Here is a 17,379-nt window from a genome sequence, read left to right on the forward strand (position 1 = left end):
CTGAATTTAGGTAATGCTTGCTACCATTCAGTCTAGAACAGCCGTGTCAAACATGCGGCACCCATAGCCACAAAGTCCGGCCTCTCAACTTTTAGAGCTAATTGATATTAAAATCAATATTACAAGTTTAGTAGAAATATTTTTTGTTAAGACAATTTTCCAACAGACCAGAAGACAAGAAGTTTCACGCAGACTTAAATTAGTAGGCTGCAGGTAAAGTGATTCTTAGAATTGCAGAAAGGTTTGTCCAACTAACGGTTTGTAAAGTGCGTGAAGGACAAACTATTGTATTTCAGAAGGTTAATGCACTAAAAGCCGCACAGCCTCACCACCCCAAGTATTTCCAAGAATCCCTTTTGGAGTCGTAGAAAGAATGCAAGGAGGGTGGCAACTGAGAGACAAGTGCAAGGGATTTCTACCTTCAAAACTAGCTTGCAACCCCCAGCCATTATCTAATGGGTTGCTAGAAAACTTTCACTTTTATGATCATTGAGACAAGATACACCTTCCTACTAGTCCGGTAGTCTCTTGTACATTGTCATTCAGTTCATTTTCACACAGCGACAGGTGCTGATGTTACATTGTGATGAACGTATAAAGGTTATAATTAAACATTAAATTATCAACTACGAGTTTTCTTGTATATGTACAGTAACTTTTAAAGGGCAATGTCGCTTTCAAAAAATTCAAGTAGCAAAAAAAGAACTATTGAAAGTGAGCGCCGTGTTTTTCAAGGAAAATGGGAAATCGCTTATTTCTGTTGTGAAATAGAAGGTAAAATCACATGTTTGATTTGTGGGCAAAATATAAATGTTCCACTTTAGGTAATCATACTGAAATTATTCCCAAATAATAAACAGAATTAAATTTCCTTGTATCAAAATCTAATGTATATTTATATTTTGAAGTGCGGCCCTCGGCTATTATTTATAGGGCTGAGGTGGTCCTCTATACAAGTTGAGTTTGACATGCCTGGTCTAGAACCTTTTGTCTTCACGTCTGCTGCCTAAAATCGTAAAAATTAAAACATACAAAACTATGATTTTGCCTGTGGTTCTGTAAGGGTGTGAAACCTGCTATCTGACCTTAAGGGAGGAACATAGACTGAGGGTGTTTGAGAACAGGGTGTTGAGGAGAATATTTGGATGGAAGAGAGATGAAGTGACAGGAGGTTGGAGAAAACTGCATAATGAGGAGCTTCGTAACTTGTACCCTTCTCCAAGTATAATTAGAATGATCAAGTCAAGGAGGATGAGATGGACAGGACATATAGCATGAATGGGGGAGAAAAAGAATGCATAGAGGATATTGGTGGGAAGCCCGGAAGGAAAGAGACCACTGGGAAGACCAAGACGTAGGTGGGTGGAGAATATTAAAATGGATCTTAGAGAGATAGGATGGGATGGTATGGACTGAAGCGATCTGGCTCAGGATAAGGACCAGTGGAGGGCTCTTGTGAACGCTGTATAGAAACTTCGGGTTCCATAAAATGCCGGGAAGTTCTTGAGTAGCTGCACAATTGACGGCTTCTCAAGAAGGGCTCAGCTCCATGAGTGAGCGAGCGAGTGAAGAAGAACCTAATGTCTAGACCAACGAGGAATGCAGAATCACAGAGGACGCTTTATAAATGCGTGTATTAATACGGGATTGTACGACTTATTATACAGACTTCGAGTCAATGTAGTTCAGGTAAAAGGGAAAAGCAAAAGTATTGCCTTAGATGTTTTCATCTTTCTCGTTATACTGAGGAAGAAAACAGCTAGTCGGACCTTCCAGGGAACAATGAATTTTGTTATGCTGTCTCAACATCACGCATGAGCGCACGTGAAAGTGTGTGCAGTGAAAGTGTAGGGATTCGCTTGTAGCGGAACTGGAATTACGGTTATTCTAGCAGAAACTTTTGAATTTCACGGAGGCCTAATTGTTCCCATAACCACTTTCCTTGAATATTGTAATTAACAAAACTATTTAAAGAAGTGCAATAATGGTTTATTACTCTTTTGTTTCGGAGACGGATTTTGTTATAAGTTCTTTGATGAACTGCATAAAAATCAATGCAAACGATTGAGATTGCCAGCATCGGGTCTTACAATAGAAAGTAACATGGTTACTGGGGGAAAGGGATGCTCTTGTGAGGTGTCGAGCAACTGGGGAACGTTTTATCAGCGAACAGCAATACAAACACATAATAACCATTCCATATTCAGCTTCAATTTTAAGTTATATGAATAAAACAGGTGGATCCATTTCAGAATAGTCGATCTGTTCATACTAATGTTTATTCTTTTGTTTACCCTACTGTACACACTTTTATTATACGAAACTTTATACAGTGTGAACAGACTGTGCTAATACAACACCTCTGACGCCGCTACTGGACACGACGAAATTTGATGTTCGGGTAGTCTACTTAAAGTTGTCAGGGGAATTTAATTTTAGTTCACATGATCCACCTACTGTAGAGGAAGCTCAGATCTAACTGTATCTTTTTGTCTATTTGCGGTTCTTTGAGATGCTGGCAGTGGCTCGGGCTATAGCGTCGAACTGTGAGATAATTAGTGAACAGTGAATTGGAGAGGCCGGTGGGGGGGGGGGGGGAAGCGTCGGGGTCAAATTTGAGTTACTATTCTCTTTTGTTCCTGGATGGACGGAGGAAAACAAGGAAACATCTCAGACAGGACATTCGGTGTCCTGGCCGGGATTTGAACTAGGGGCATTAGAATACAAGTCAGAAGCGTTGCCGCCTGAGGGAAAATGCTCTATCGAAATTTATCAATTTTCTTAAAAATGTCATCGTACGAAAAGTGGCACATGACATCAAATACAGGCTACATTTAATTGAAATATACAAATCTTGCTCAATTATTCTTGTATCTTGATACCAGTTACTCTAATTTTAGCACCCTCTAATTGTACCTAAAATCGAGTTCAGTAAAATCTATATTAACGACATTTAAAATCAATACTTTCTTTGTAAGATTTGAGGCTTTCACGGCGGCGACTATGAAGAAAGCAGTCTTCTGGGATTTGGCACCATGTATATGTGGTGTTAACCGACGTTTCTGAGGAACGTATCGCCTCCATCTTCAGGGTAGAAGGAAAAATATAAGAAATCCGCAAGCGAAGAGACCGTGAGAACCGCTTGCGGATTTCTTTCCTCCGAAACGTCGGTTAACACCACATATACACGGTGCCAAATCCCAGAAGACTGCTTTCTTAATACTTTCTTTTTCCATGAACCATAATATTTCGTCCATTTAATTAATTCAACTTTCGAATCATCCGGTGTTACACAAAGTGGTTAACTGGATTTGCGTTTTTTTCTATCATTGTCTACTGCCCATTGGATTGTTCATATGGTTTAGAATTGGCAGTATCAACAGTGCCTTAGTTCAGTCGGACTAGGAGGCACGTTCTTTCTCCACCACAATGGCGCTCAGTGGTTATCCTCGTTCCTTCATTTACTACCAATTTTTGATCATCCTTCTCATCTCCAGCATCTCGTCGGAGCATACACCCTAGCAGCTGTTAACCTGTGGTGCACCCTGAATTATTCTCCCATGTTCTACTGTGAAATAACCGGCCCAGTAGCAGAAACAACCCTGGAAAATTCTCTAGAACGCGCAGAAGAGATTAGATGTGACATCTAAGTCTGAGGAGCGAATAAAGATAATAAATACAAACCACTCCGTCCAGTGTGACATATAAGTTTTTACTACATGAAAACTTATCTCCCATACATGTTTCGGTCCTTACGGACCATCTTCAGAGGGAACATCGGACGGAGTGGTTTGTATTTATAATTGTTAGTGTGACGGACCAGAATGAAACAAATCAAATAAATAAAGAGTAAATAAGTAAGTACATAAATAAATAAATAAATAAAAATAAAAAATGACGGGTTTGGCAGATAGGCGGAAGCATAAGGAATGTATATATATGTGTACATAAAGAAAGAAAGAAAGAAAGAAAGAAAGAAAAAGAGAGGAAGGAAAAATCTAGGACTCAGACGGCACACTTAAAGGATTAATAATAATTAATAAATAAACGAAAAGAGGAATTAAAAAATATGGAAAGAAGGGAACGATAAGGATATTTCACAGGGAACCATATTTAAATACATATTGAGCAAGAATGATCAGTATACATTTGTGAATTGAAGTGCAGTAATTGAAGAGCTGTTGGCATTGGATCCTTAAAATTACGCGCACATGTATCTGCTTGCTGAGCTCTGTTTATAGATTTACACACGACAGTTTGCAAGTTATATGAAAACACATCTTAATGTTTCGTATCCCTGTCGTTTGTTTGTGGTCTGTGGCGCATTGTGGGGCGAATAGACAGGGTACATGGTCTGAAGGAATGCTGAAACTGTTGACGTACAACAAAGGTTTGTACTGATGAAAACCGTTAGGGTCTAGTGCCGGTGATAAATACCATAAATGTCACATGAACACACACACACACACATAAAATCCACAAACTGTAAAGTATGTTTCATGAAGAAAGCAGTCTTCTGGGATTTGGCACCATGTATATGTGGTGTTAACCGACGTTTCGGAGGAAACCGGTGGTTCTCACGGTCTCTTCGCCTGCGGATTTCTTATATTTTCCCTTCTACCCTGAAAATGGAGGCGATACGTTCCTCCGAAACGTCGGTTAACACCACATATACATGGTGCCAAATCCCAGAAGACTGCTTTCTTCATAATCACCGCCGTGAAAACCTCAAATCTGACACAGTCTGTTTCATATTATGTTGTCTTACCGCCCTTTGACGGGTGTCTTCCTGTTTCTTGTTGTAAGCGTGAGAAGACGCTTACTCTTACATACAAGAATTGACCTATGTCTCACTACCCTTGTTCACTGCATTTCATTTTGAACAATTAAGCTTTCAAATGTATAAAGTTGATTACATTAAATAAGTTGCGTAGCAGTGGAACGGTTACAGTTTCTGGGATGCACGGAGTGTAGCATTTTCCCCTACATCATGACCGACCCCGTGAGGTCTACGAGTTTTCCTGGAATGCTTTATAATTGCTCAACTTGTGAAGAAATTCCCTGTTGTTATGAGTCCGTATATTCAGTACCGTGTTCACAAAGGTCAGCAGCTGGACGCTAATCCCAAACACGCTTAATACAGTGTTTATTTTCATACCACATTTTTTAAAGATATATCTTAATGTTTTCCTCCCATATACGCTTATTTCTGTCATGTAATCGCTTCCAGTTAGCTTCTCCAATCAAAATTTGAATGCACTATTTCATTCCCCACGCCTGCTACATTTCCACTCCCACCGCATCCTTCAGGATTTCATCGCTCTAAGAGTAGTCTGTTTAATGAAGAATACGAATTATGAAGGCACTATAATACAAGCCAGAAGGTCGCGGGTTCAAGTCTCGATGAGGTCATTGGATTTTTAAATTGACCTAATCCTTCCAGCCGCCGGTCACGGTAGCCGAGCGGTCTAAGGCATGCACTGTCTTCGCTCGCTCGGAAGCCGGGATCATGGGTTCGAATCCCACTCAGGGCATGGATGTTTGTGTGCGTTTTTCTGTGTTTGTGTACAGGTAGAGGCCTTGCGACGAGCTGATCACTCGCCCAAGGAGTCCTACCGAATGTGTAAGATCAAGAAAAACCGAAGTGAACGGAGAAGTTCATGGAGATAGGCCTAGGCCCACTGGGGCTGTAGTGCCAAGGGATAAATCCTTCCAGCCGCACTATAGCCCTGGGGTGGACTCAACCTCTAACAGAAATGAATACCAGGCATCTTCCTGGGTGTAAAGGGCGACCGGCGCGTGAGGCTGACAGCCTCACTGTCATCTGTGAACCGATTGTCTAGAAAAACGTTGGAACCTCGACGTCTCATAACCCCATAGGCTTCACGGCCTGTTAGAAGGATAGCTTTACGTTTTACCTTACTTCTGTTAGTTCCTGTCTTTTAGGTCCAAGTATTCTACTCGACACTTCTCTTCCAAACATCCTCAGCTTTAGCCTACCTCTGTTTGGCGAGGGAATGATTTCAGAGCTTTATCGCTCCACCTTTCGTTGAAAAACGAAATTAGTCAATCATCGTGTAATATTATAGACTATATTTCCGAAAATTTCCACCCGTTATGTATAAATGTTCAGGTCAATTTTAATATCACAGGAAGGAATTGAGGGTGCGATAGAAACGACACTGCAAATGCAATTACACACTGTATCATTAATTGTAGTTGTAATTTATATAGAGTTCATTAATGATCACGCTTAAATTTTAAAATGTTCATTGAGCCGTAGCAATATCAAACATAGGAGAGGGGCTCCGAGACCCATTTGCTTTCAAAAGATGTTCCTGAAAAGTGAATCAGGTGACAGGACCATACTCTCTATATGTGGCAACTGCCTAATTCCTGAAGACTTAGATATGGCTATATAATAGTGTTATCGGGCGTAGAGGAAATGTTACTACGTAGTTCAGGAAAACCTCTTCGCTGCGGTATAATCATTACATCGAGTGTGGAGAAAATGCTACTACCCAATTGCAGAAGACAGAGCCACTTCGGTATGACTAGATAGAGAAGTCCATCACCAGCCAGTGTTGTTAAAGTTGATGTTTCAAATGTACTCGTATTTCGGTTTGTTTGAAGTTTTTGGTGGTCTCCAGTAAGTAACAACTGTAAGTCACTAACCTAGTATGATTCTGTAGTGTTATAGCGATCCTGTAATTTACTTGGCCTTGCTGCTTGAAGACTTGTTAGTTCAGGGAGGTCGTCAGATCGAGCCTCTGTAGCTGCTTTTTATCCCTCAGTTCATTTTGTTTCTCACGTTGCTATGGCAGCGCCATCGATCGACATGAGATTGCACAAATCAAGGCCAAACAAACGAGATGCGAGACACACCAGCCATTGCCACTGTTTCCCAGAGCTGCAGGAAAACGAAAATTTCGTAATGAGTTTCATACTGTTTACTGCAACTAGTATTCTTTGGGCGATTACATGCTGGAGGAAGAGCGCACGGAGGAATCAGATAACACATGCATTGAGGACACTGTCTTGTGGGATGTGACGCAGTATAGTCTGATAAATTCGGAGGAAATTTCTGCTTCCTTCTTCAGGATGGAAGAACCTCTTCCCGAAGATTGCCCTAGAAGACATAATACTCGTATCATTGTCACCGACCTCAAAACCTCATACCTCATGCTTGGATGTTATTTTGCAGAATTTCTTCAGTAGAAAGCTCCAGAGAGTTGTAGATACAGTTTTAATTTGGCGAAATTTGATCACATAGACCCTCGACCGGCGATGTAAAGTTGCGAGATAAGATGTATGTGAACGATGAACTGGGAACGGTGTGTATGTCCGCGTAGTTGGTTGAGACTCTATGCTACAAGCCGGAAGGTTGCAGGTTCGATTCCCGACGAGGTCATTGGATTTTTACAATTGACCTGATTCTTCCAGCCGCACTATGGCCATGAGGTCGATTCGGTCTCTAATAAAAAAGAGTACCAGGAATCTTCCTGGATGATCTGGTCGGATGATCTATCAGAGACATGTGGGCGGGTTCCTTGTATTTCCTGTATGTGGTGTTTGGTTCGATCTGCAAGACCTTCATTTCATACCAACATATTTTGTGGCCTACTTCGTGCGCATGTTGGGCTAATTTTGATTTTTCAAGCAGACCTTGCGTCAGGTTATATTTGTGCTCATTAATGTCTACTTCTAAAGGTCTGCTTGTTTCGCGGATGTAACATCTGCCACAATCGCATGGGATATTGTACACACACTGCTTCCTCTGCTGGGTATCTCTAGCCGGTCCAGTTTTCATCAATGTCCCACGGAATGTATGTTTAGTTTTGAAAATGATCCTGTCATGGAAACCGTTTTCAGTGCGTCTGAATTTCTCTGAGATACTCCTAACATATGGGATAATGACTATGGCCCTGGGGTAGACTCAGCCTCTAACGGAAATGAGTACCAGGCATCTCCCGGGTGGTAAAGGGCGTCCGACGCTTAAGGCTGAGAGCCTCATCGCCACGTGTGAGCCGACTGTATAGAAAAATGTGGGAACTTCGACGTCTCAGAACCCTATGGGTCTGCACTGCTGTTACAGGGATAGCTTTACTTTTCTTTTTTCTGTTGTAAGGGAACTTGAAGATTTATAACGACCATAGCTTACACTCACCATTCAATTCTGTCCAAATCATTTCAATCTGTTCACTTCATCATAATCCATTTTAATATGCGTCTACGCCTAGATCTTGCAAGTCGGTTCTTTTAGGGTTTCTATTCAAAATTCTGTGTATGTTTTTTATCCCCATTGCAATTGTCGACCAGTGTCACATTCATGTATCTTATGTTTCTGTTTCAGATGCGGGTCTCTGGGCAGCTTCAGTACCGAGCAAATCAGCTTCAGCGGCAGATGGTAAGTAGAGACCTGGTCTTCCATCCAAGGAGTCCTGCCACGTGAATCAGTAACTCAGGAACTTTGACGATAGGGCTTGGGGAACTGGTCAACCGCACACTGCTGTTCGCTTTTCTTTGCAACGCGCTACTCTCAGTTGGCAAAGCTGAGGCTTGAATTGCCCATAAGTCACACTTGCTGTCCCAACACAAATTCTCGTTCCTGTCCTTCTTTTCCTTTTTACATAATCATATTTTCCCTCCCTTTGTCCTAGGATCTCGTAACTGCTAATCATTCCGTTCACTTTTCTTTGAATTCCTCTCTTAGAGACAGTGTCACGTAACTTCGAACAAGGCCCCGCATTCCTAGTGAAATCCCGCGCATAGCTTGTGGTGGGAGGAGTTTCTTAACACTCGTTCTTCCACTGGCCGCCTGTCACTTCTCACACCCTTCACCCCCTTGTCTGAAATTTTTCCTCTGCGCATTCAAGGTTACTCTTGGCCTTGTTCGAAGTTACATGACACTTGCTATACATTGCCTCATGAATTTCACTGTGCTTTAACCTCCCCATTTTGTGTTTTAAAATTTATTTCCAATTAATTATTTTTCTTCTCTTCTCTTATTAGAAAATATATGCAGTTTCAGCTACAGCAAATTAATTTTTCATCATCCTCAGAAATATGTTTACAGGCGAAGAACCTACCGCACAGGAGTTGAAGGTGAAAGTTCTTTTAAATGTATGGTACAAGGATGCTTGCTGTAATTTATTCTTTGCAGGAAGCATATAAAATGGACGCATGATGGGAAGGATTTTAGACAAAATTTGGTGTTGGGGGTGATAAACTAACGTTGTTGAACGAATTTCATTTTGGCCCGTATCGGGCACTGAGTTCTCGCTTAAGATTCGGTTAGTTTCCTTCTGCCGGGAAGTTGGTTGTGAAGGGGGTGGCTAGACAGAACTAATCTCCCCTGGGCCCTTTTGATCACCACTTGAGATCGTGCCGCGTTTAGGAAGGCGAAGCAATAACAAAGACAGCGCTAATGTGGAAATAGGACCAGACTGGCATGTAGTTAACAAATAAGTACAGTACACAAATAATATTATATATATTTGAACAAAAGTGACCTCATCTTGGTGTGGTTTACAATCCACAGTTCGGTAGATTACAGGGGCTGAAGCATAAAAACGGTGTAACAGATAAATCAAATACATATAATAAAATGAAAAGACAACATTCAGCCTGAGAGGAGGGCTAGACGAAAATACATATACCAATCAGAGGGAGTCTCCGGAGGTGAGTAATCCAAAGAAATCTGTAAAGATAAGGATGTAGAAAAACAGGCCAAACCTGTTTCATAAAACACAGTCTGATCTCACGGTCCCGGTCCCCAATCAACGTAAGTTCCCGTAGCCACCTCAGAGGACATCGTCACATCTGGAACACGTATCGGCTCCGACTCCAAATCCCGAATGTCGGGGGAATGCTCTGCAGTACCATGGCTGGCAACATACGTATGACCAAAGGGGAGGGTGTTCGGGAAGGCATCTATAGAATGTTCCAGAAAATAAAATTCACTGATCAGGGCAAGTCGCGGCTCAGTGTTCCGTCATAGGAATACTTAATGCGAGGTGTGTGACAGGCTTAAAGATGCAGTAACTTCGTTGCTGAAAAGGGTTCTCATTCGGCCGAGACTATAAACTATTGACATTGCGTTAGTCATGTTCGGTTTCAACTGAAATCACTCACAAGGACAGATTTATTCATTCTGTCGGGTCTTCACTGTCGCGAGAGAGTTTACTTTTCTGTCTTTTAATATCTGTAACTTATTTCATAAAAAAATTAATAAGGTTTCAGCAATCCTGTAAGAGTTTCACCGTGTGAATGCGTATTGCATATCATAATTTGACACAGAAGGGTAATAGTCACTGCCTCACCATTTTGGTGAATGAGATGTAATTTGCGTTAACTGCCATTATCAGTCACAGAAAGTAAAATTGGAACGTATCTTGTGTATTTTGCAACATTATACTTTTACTCTATAAAAGAACACCACTAAGGTACTGAGCATAGTAAAAACAGCATTTGGAAAATGTCTGTAGTCCATGGCATACTTTGCTGGTGTGCAGAGTAAAATGTCATGTTTTTGGGAGCGGGAGAAAGAGAGACGATCAGATGGGAGTTTAGCACGCTGACTTAACTGCGAATCTTACAATGTTTGCAAATAATGGAAGGAATGCAAAAATTACTATGCAGTGGAATGCTAATTCTCATTTTCTTGCAAACCATTGAAGATCATACCCATTTTTATTAGAAATTTTCGACTTAAAATGATTTCAAGAGCACACATTTAAGCTATGGATATCCTCTTGCGGGACACTCTGTATAAAGTGTGAAACGAAATTCATGCACGAGCTCTCTATAGTGTGATTCCTTGTTAAAAACAAGTCGAAAATGTTGTACAACGTGTTCTGAAATGCTTAGGTTTCGCGATACACGTCACAGGGGCAACGTATTTGTCATCAGTGTTATTTGTCAATACGATACGTGGCGGGGTGTTAGGTGTACTTAAGACCCACAGTGAACAACCGAGGCCAGTTGTGATAGAATGGTCGTGGAACACACACACGACAAATGCTGTTACATGCATGTAATTCTAGGCATCTTAATGGTCGAATTGGTACTGCTGTTTGGAAATACGCGCCACTTTATCCTGGTCGTCGTCATGCAGACACTAATGTGTTTCGACGATCTGTGTAGTTTCTCCGGTAGACAGGAAGTGCAACACCTACGGCCCACGTAGATGCAGGTCGCCCACGGACTGTACGGACACCAGCCAATGAAGATACCATTGCAGTTGTGTAACGAGATGTGCTGAGAAATTTACGCGACGTCTCACTAGAATTGGGAAGTTCTTTAGGACAGGCGCATCCATACTGAGCGCACATCTGTTTCCAGACGATCGGCCTCTACGGATCGCAGTTTTGTGAATGGCTGCAACATCAACACTGTGGACGAACCTTTTGAGATAATGTTCTGTGGTCAGATGAAACATGTTTTACTCGTGAGGGTATGTCCAACGTCCACAACGGTCACCTCTGGGCATGGGATAATGCTTGTGTTGTCCCGGAACGTGGGTATTAAGTCCACCTCACCGTCAGCGTTCGGGTTGGAATCGTCGGGGACATTGCCGTGAGTCCCTACTGCCTGACGGGCTGGCTGCTGAGCGACGTTAACTTGAAGATGTGCATCCAATTGAGAGGCAGACTGAGCTCCAGCGCACTATGGGCAAGACGTCCGGCGGTGGTTGAACGCGACTTGAAGTCGAGGGCGAATGAATGGCCTGTCAATTGCAGGATCTAAGGCGGGTGGTCTTTCTTCTCGTGGAGCACCTGTAGGAGCACGTTCATGTACCCCGTCCCAGGACTATCGAAGCTTTCGTGCCGCAACTTCAAGCAACTGTGACAGCGATCGATGCCAACATGTCAAGGCGTGTTTGAGAAAATGCCATGCGGCGCACTGCCGTCTGCCTCGAAATGGATGGAGGCCGTTTCGAGCGCGTTATAGCTACGAGGCGCGCATGGATTGATCATTTGATAGCCTCCGCCATTAGACGGTGACGTATATCGTGAGAACTAAACATCACTGGTCATTTGTTATACGCTATGGAGTGCTTGAGGCAGATTTAATTTATTTTCATTTACTGATTGACACTTTCTCAGTCACACCGAGCAGGATCACGCCGCAATAAAGCTCTAAACGTGCATTCTGGAGGTGCTGGTTCGGATATTGCCTGGAACACCGACTCGCTTGACTGACTTTTCGTGATTTTCCATAGTTCCTACAGGCAAATGCCGTCATTGTAACTCGATAAGGCTACCACTATTTCCTTTAAGATCCTTTCAAATTGAGTATTTATTGAATTTGATTTGTTTCATTCTGGTCCGTCACACTAATATTATGAAAATCTTAACCAGTCACACTGGACGGAACTATTTAACTTCTTCATGAGAACCGTATTTACGCATGTATAGGCCGCAGCACAATTTTCAGACAGAAATTATAGAAAAAACAATTTTCTTGGAATATTATTTCAGGAGTAGAACACTCTGTATTACTAATTATGAATATAATTTTTTTTAAATGAAGTGTGATTTCGAATATAAGCCGCACCCCAGTTTTCCTCTTGAATTTTTGGCAACAAATGTGCGGCCTATACATGCGTAAATACGGTATTTATTACTCATCCTACTACCATTCGACGATGTATAGGCCTACTCCATATATTGAAAGCGTTGTAAAATAATTCGCAAAATCTTGCGTCAGATGGGTGGCTGATTGTCAGCGGCGAGTTGAGTGGAGGAACTGAAGATAACTGTTAAATTCTTAGTCAGTATAGCCTGTTTCCGGGATGAGAATCAAAACCAAGACCTCCTGAGTGTAGCTGTTCAGCGGCGAAATTCATTGGATTAAACTGAAATTGACCCTACAACTTTTAATGTTGGCCCCTTACAACATTCCATCGAAACACGCAAAAGTAGCAAAAAAAAAAAAATATATATATATATATATATATTGCGGTCTAGCACATACAACCTTCTAACGAGGAGAAAGCGAGATATCTATCAAGTGCCGCCCACGTGTACTGTGCAAGCTGATAGCATCGGCACCATTTCCGGAACGCTTATCATAGCCCTTGGTACAGTGAACAAGAGAATTGCCAATGGTGACCTGTCCTATTCTCCACTTGCCTCACCTTCTTCATGTTGAAGGACAGTATTTCCTGTGCAAATGATGCATACAATAATAGTGCAATGGTCATGCAGTCATTGATAAATCTAATCGAATGATGACGATACAAAGAATAACAAGCATCAGCCTCCCTCTTTACCATTTTCTTTGGCCCTTTTGTCTTCTATCTTCCTTCCTTTCTTTTCTTGCCTCGTTCACCTTCATTACTTACTCATGGAGCTGAGCCCTTCTGGAGAAGCCGCCAATTCTGCGGCTACTCAAGGATTTCCTAGCTTATTATGGAACCCTAAGGTTCATCACCGTGTTCACAAGAGCCCTCCACTGGTCCCTATCCTGAGCCAGATCCATCCAATCCATACCATCCCATCCTATTTCTCTAAGATCCATTCTAATATTGTCCACCCACCTACGCCTTGGTCTTCCCTGTGTTCTCTTTCCTTCTGGCTTTCCCACCAATATCCTATACGCATTCCTCATCTCCCACATTCGTGCTACATGACCTGCCCACCTCATCCTCCTTGACTTGATCATTCACGTTCTATTCCACATTTTCCGTTTTTTTATACTTATACGTCAATTTCCTTTCTACAACAAATCTCTTCATACAGAGAGCTTGGAAGAAACAACGATTAACAGTTTAGGTTTCACTATGTGTACTCTCGAATTTAGGACGATTTGCGATGTGTTGAAACACCTGGGGGCTGTTTGCTAACATGTTATAGCGTTTAAAATATTAGTATATACTTAGCGCGCTTGTGTGTTATAATGCAATAATGTTATAATGGTCAAATCCATTTCTAGGCAGTTTTGTAAACAAATGGGTTTCTGGCTTGTGACCAGGTGCTTGAACTACGTCCCAATTTATTACATCGTCCAGAAGCGCTTCCGAGCAACCTGCAATTAACTTGTCGTTGGTATGCAGACGGAGCCCGGAATTGGCATCGCGGTCGGGCCAATGCGCAGTATGAATCATGTCTGCCCCCCCCCCATCCCACACCTTTCTTCGGTCGTTCACCCAGCACTTACCCGCTCTTTCGGGTTTCGGTCTGACAATCCATTGCTTTGTCTTGGACCCAATTTGAACATTCTGCATATGTCATTTTTAGGCGCTATTTGCAAATTGCATTTGAAATGAACGCATCAGTGGCAGAATATGTTTGTTCGTCTGCATATAGGGCGTCCGGATGAAAGGTATCCAAAATAAAACCATTAAATCTCAGAAAGAATTTATTATGAACATTAATGGGTTGCACCATTACAAAGAGAAACTATCAAAGTTTTTTGAGTATATAACTTTCTCAGTAAATTTAAATGTGGGCTCCCTTGGTGGCACGACAAATATCCAGGTTCAGCATATTTGGTGTTACCGTACCCACAGTGTCCCTTATGCGGGCTTTGAGGTATTGAAGCTTGTTGATCTTAACCTGGTAGACAATGTTCTTCACATAACCCCACAAGAAAAAATCCACTGGAGTTAAATCTGGCGACCTAGGAGGCCAAGCGATTTGTCTACCTCTGCCAATTCATATCCCAGCCATCTCTCTGTTCAGGTGATTCCTAAAATGGTGGCATAAATGTGGCGGCCTATGCGCGTAAGAAAAAAAAAAAACTTGCAGTTTTCCTTCCCGATAACATAAACCGGATACGTGTATGACAATTAGTTTTCGAGATATATATATTTTTTTTTATTTTGGATACTTTTCATCCGGACACCCGGTATTTGATCTCTCAAACTACATAACGAATTTCGATGACATTTGGTGTTGAATGGTCATTGTGGTGCTTGTGGAGCCAGCATAAGAGTCATGAGTGACTGGCTACTGGCTGGACAGTCGGGCGTCAATTCCCGGCAGCACTTCCCGTCACGACCATTGTGACTAGACCAGCTCTTGGGCCTACTGATCCATCTATCCAGTGGACTTCAGTGGATCGTTTTCGGCGGTAAATTCGCCGGAGCATGAAGCTACCCATTCATCTCCAAATTATGCTGTCGTTAAGAATGTGTGAAGCTTCATCTCCACTCCCCCTTCACGCCTTTATGCGTGGTGCTTAGTTACATTCGCAGCTTTACATTTAACATGCAACATGTACATTAAATTAAGCACAAATCAAACACTTTCGGCTTTATCGAAAACGCCACTTTTTAAAAAGAGAGAACATAACGTGAAAGATTATTATAGACTGTCATTAGGATCTACAAATGTTGTTTAAATATTTTTCGGCATTGTTTATATTTAACGAAACAGAAGAAGAAATAATGTATGTCTGTATGCAGGGCAACATCCCCATTGTTCAGTAACTTTGTCGACTGTATGACGTAGAGCACTGCAGTTCAACGGCTCCTTCATCAACAGATTTGTGTTTGTTATAAATGAACATCAAGATGAATGAGGGATGCAGAATCACAAAGAACATATCTGCTATATAAATGTACTCCAAACCGATTGGTAGCATAGTCAGTATAGCGACTGGCTACGGGCTCGACGATCAAGGGGTCGGGGTTCAATTCCCGGTGGGGGGCAAGAATTTCACTTCCCCGTGTAGTCCAGACCAGCTCTGGGGCTCACCCAGCCTCCTATCAAACAGGTACCAGGGGCTCTTTCTCCGGAGGTAAAGCGACCTGGGCGTGAAGCTGACCACTCACCTCCAACTAGTGTCCAGGTCAAGAAAACGTGGGTCTATACATCCACTCCCCCATACGCCTTCATGGCGTAGTGCTTAATTAGTTAAGCACAGGGACAACTTTGCGTTAGTTTCTTGGGGTGGGATGAGACTGAGTCCACTTGGTACGTCGGTCACTGTTTGGTTTATTGTACCAGCCCCGGATGATACGTAGATGATGAATGTGGAGCATTTTGCGGAATGAGAATTGGCAGGAGAAATCGAAGTACTCGGAGAAAACCTGCCCCAACGCCACTTTTTTTTCCTTGGCACTACAGCCCCAGTGGGCCTAGGCCTACCTCCATGAACTTCTCCGTTCACTTCGGTTTCTCTTCATCTTACACATTCGGTGTTCAGCTCGTCGCAAGGCCACTACCTGTACACAAACACAGAAACACGCGCACACACAAAGTAAACATCCATGCCCTGAGTGGGATTCGAACCCACGATCCCGGTTTCCAAACGAGCGAAGACAGTACATGCCTTAGACCGCTCGGCTACCGTGACCGGCCCAACGCCACTTTGCCTACCACAATTCTCACATGACCTAACCAGGGCTCGAAGCTGGCCCGCCGCCGTGGGAAGCCGGCGACTAACCGCCTGAGCTATGGCACGGCCTCAAATTTACCTTACCTTATCTCAAACCGGAATGAGCCTAAACTCTTCTTAGGCTTAGCAGCAAGTTTTGGGCTGACCTTACATCGTGTTGGAGTAACAATTGTTCCGGTGTCCCCCACAAATGTTGTCGGGCCTAAAATACATCCGTTCATTTTTTTAACTTACACTTCTATGTTTCGGTCGTAGCGACCAACTTGAGAATACTTTGAATACAACAATTCATTGTAAATAGAATAATTATAATAATTTATAAATGTTATAACAGTCATACATATCGTAGTAATTGTTGCAGGATAATATTTTATATCTATGACATTGTAATAGTAGTACTGTAAGTACTGATAATAATTACCACTGACACTGTAATAGTAGTTTCCGTATGTATCGATAATGTCCTCACGAAGATGGTTGGTACGGCCGAAACATGTAAAGGACGAGAGATTAAAGGAACACAACCCTTATCAATAACCCTGGACGGCATTAATAATCTTTTATACTATTGCTAGTGTGACGGACCAGGATGAACCAAGCCAAAGCTTGCTTGGATATCACATGTACTTTCTAGATGCTTTGGTCACCGCGCAGTTCCATTGAATACTATTTGTACAGTATTTTTGTTTCTGAATTGTGGACATTCTGTGTTAAGAGTGCACTTTGTTGTATATCCGCATTCGGAAGAGGAAACATAAATTCGATGCTGTGATTTCAAAACGACTTTTATTAATATTGCATTTGAGCATCCTGCTTCATTATTTGATCACTATATATATAAACAGCTTTCCCTGTAACAGGCCTTGGGAGACCTAGAGCAGTGAGACGTTGAGGGTCCCATATTATTCAGACAAAATCGGTTCACAGATGGCGGTGAGTTTGTCAGACTTACCCGCCGGCCGCCCTTTACCCCCCCCCCCCCGGGAGACTTCCCAGCACCTTTTTCTCTTAGAGAGTCTCTATCCCACAGGC

At 42.3% G+C, this 17,379-nt stretch overlaps 1 protein-coding gene across 3 annotated transcripts in view; it reads left to right on the top strand.

The window, feature by feature from the left end:
• The window catches only part of LOC111868628 (F-box only protein 32), a 53,574-nt gene that overhangs the window by 8,522 nt on the left and 27,673 nt on the right, over positions 1-17,379 (top strand). For all 3 annotated transcript variants that reach the window (XM_033753124.1, XM_023859456.2, XM_023859455.2), the window contains exon 2: positions 8,354-8,407. In XM_033753124.1, coding sequence (XP_033609015.1) covers positions 8,354-8,407 — 54 coding nt within the window. The remainder of the gene's footprint in view (positions 1-8,353; positions 8,408-17,379) is intronic.

This window comes from Cryptotermes secundus, unplaced genomic scaffold (genome assembly GCF_002891405.2).
Source record: "Cryptotermes secundus unplaced genomic scaffold, Csec_1.0 scaffold696, whole genome shotgun sequence".
Taxonomy (NCBI): Eukaryota; Metazoa; Arthropoda; class Insecta; order Blattodea; family Kalotermitidae; genus Cryptotermes; species Cryptotermes secundus.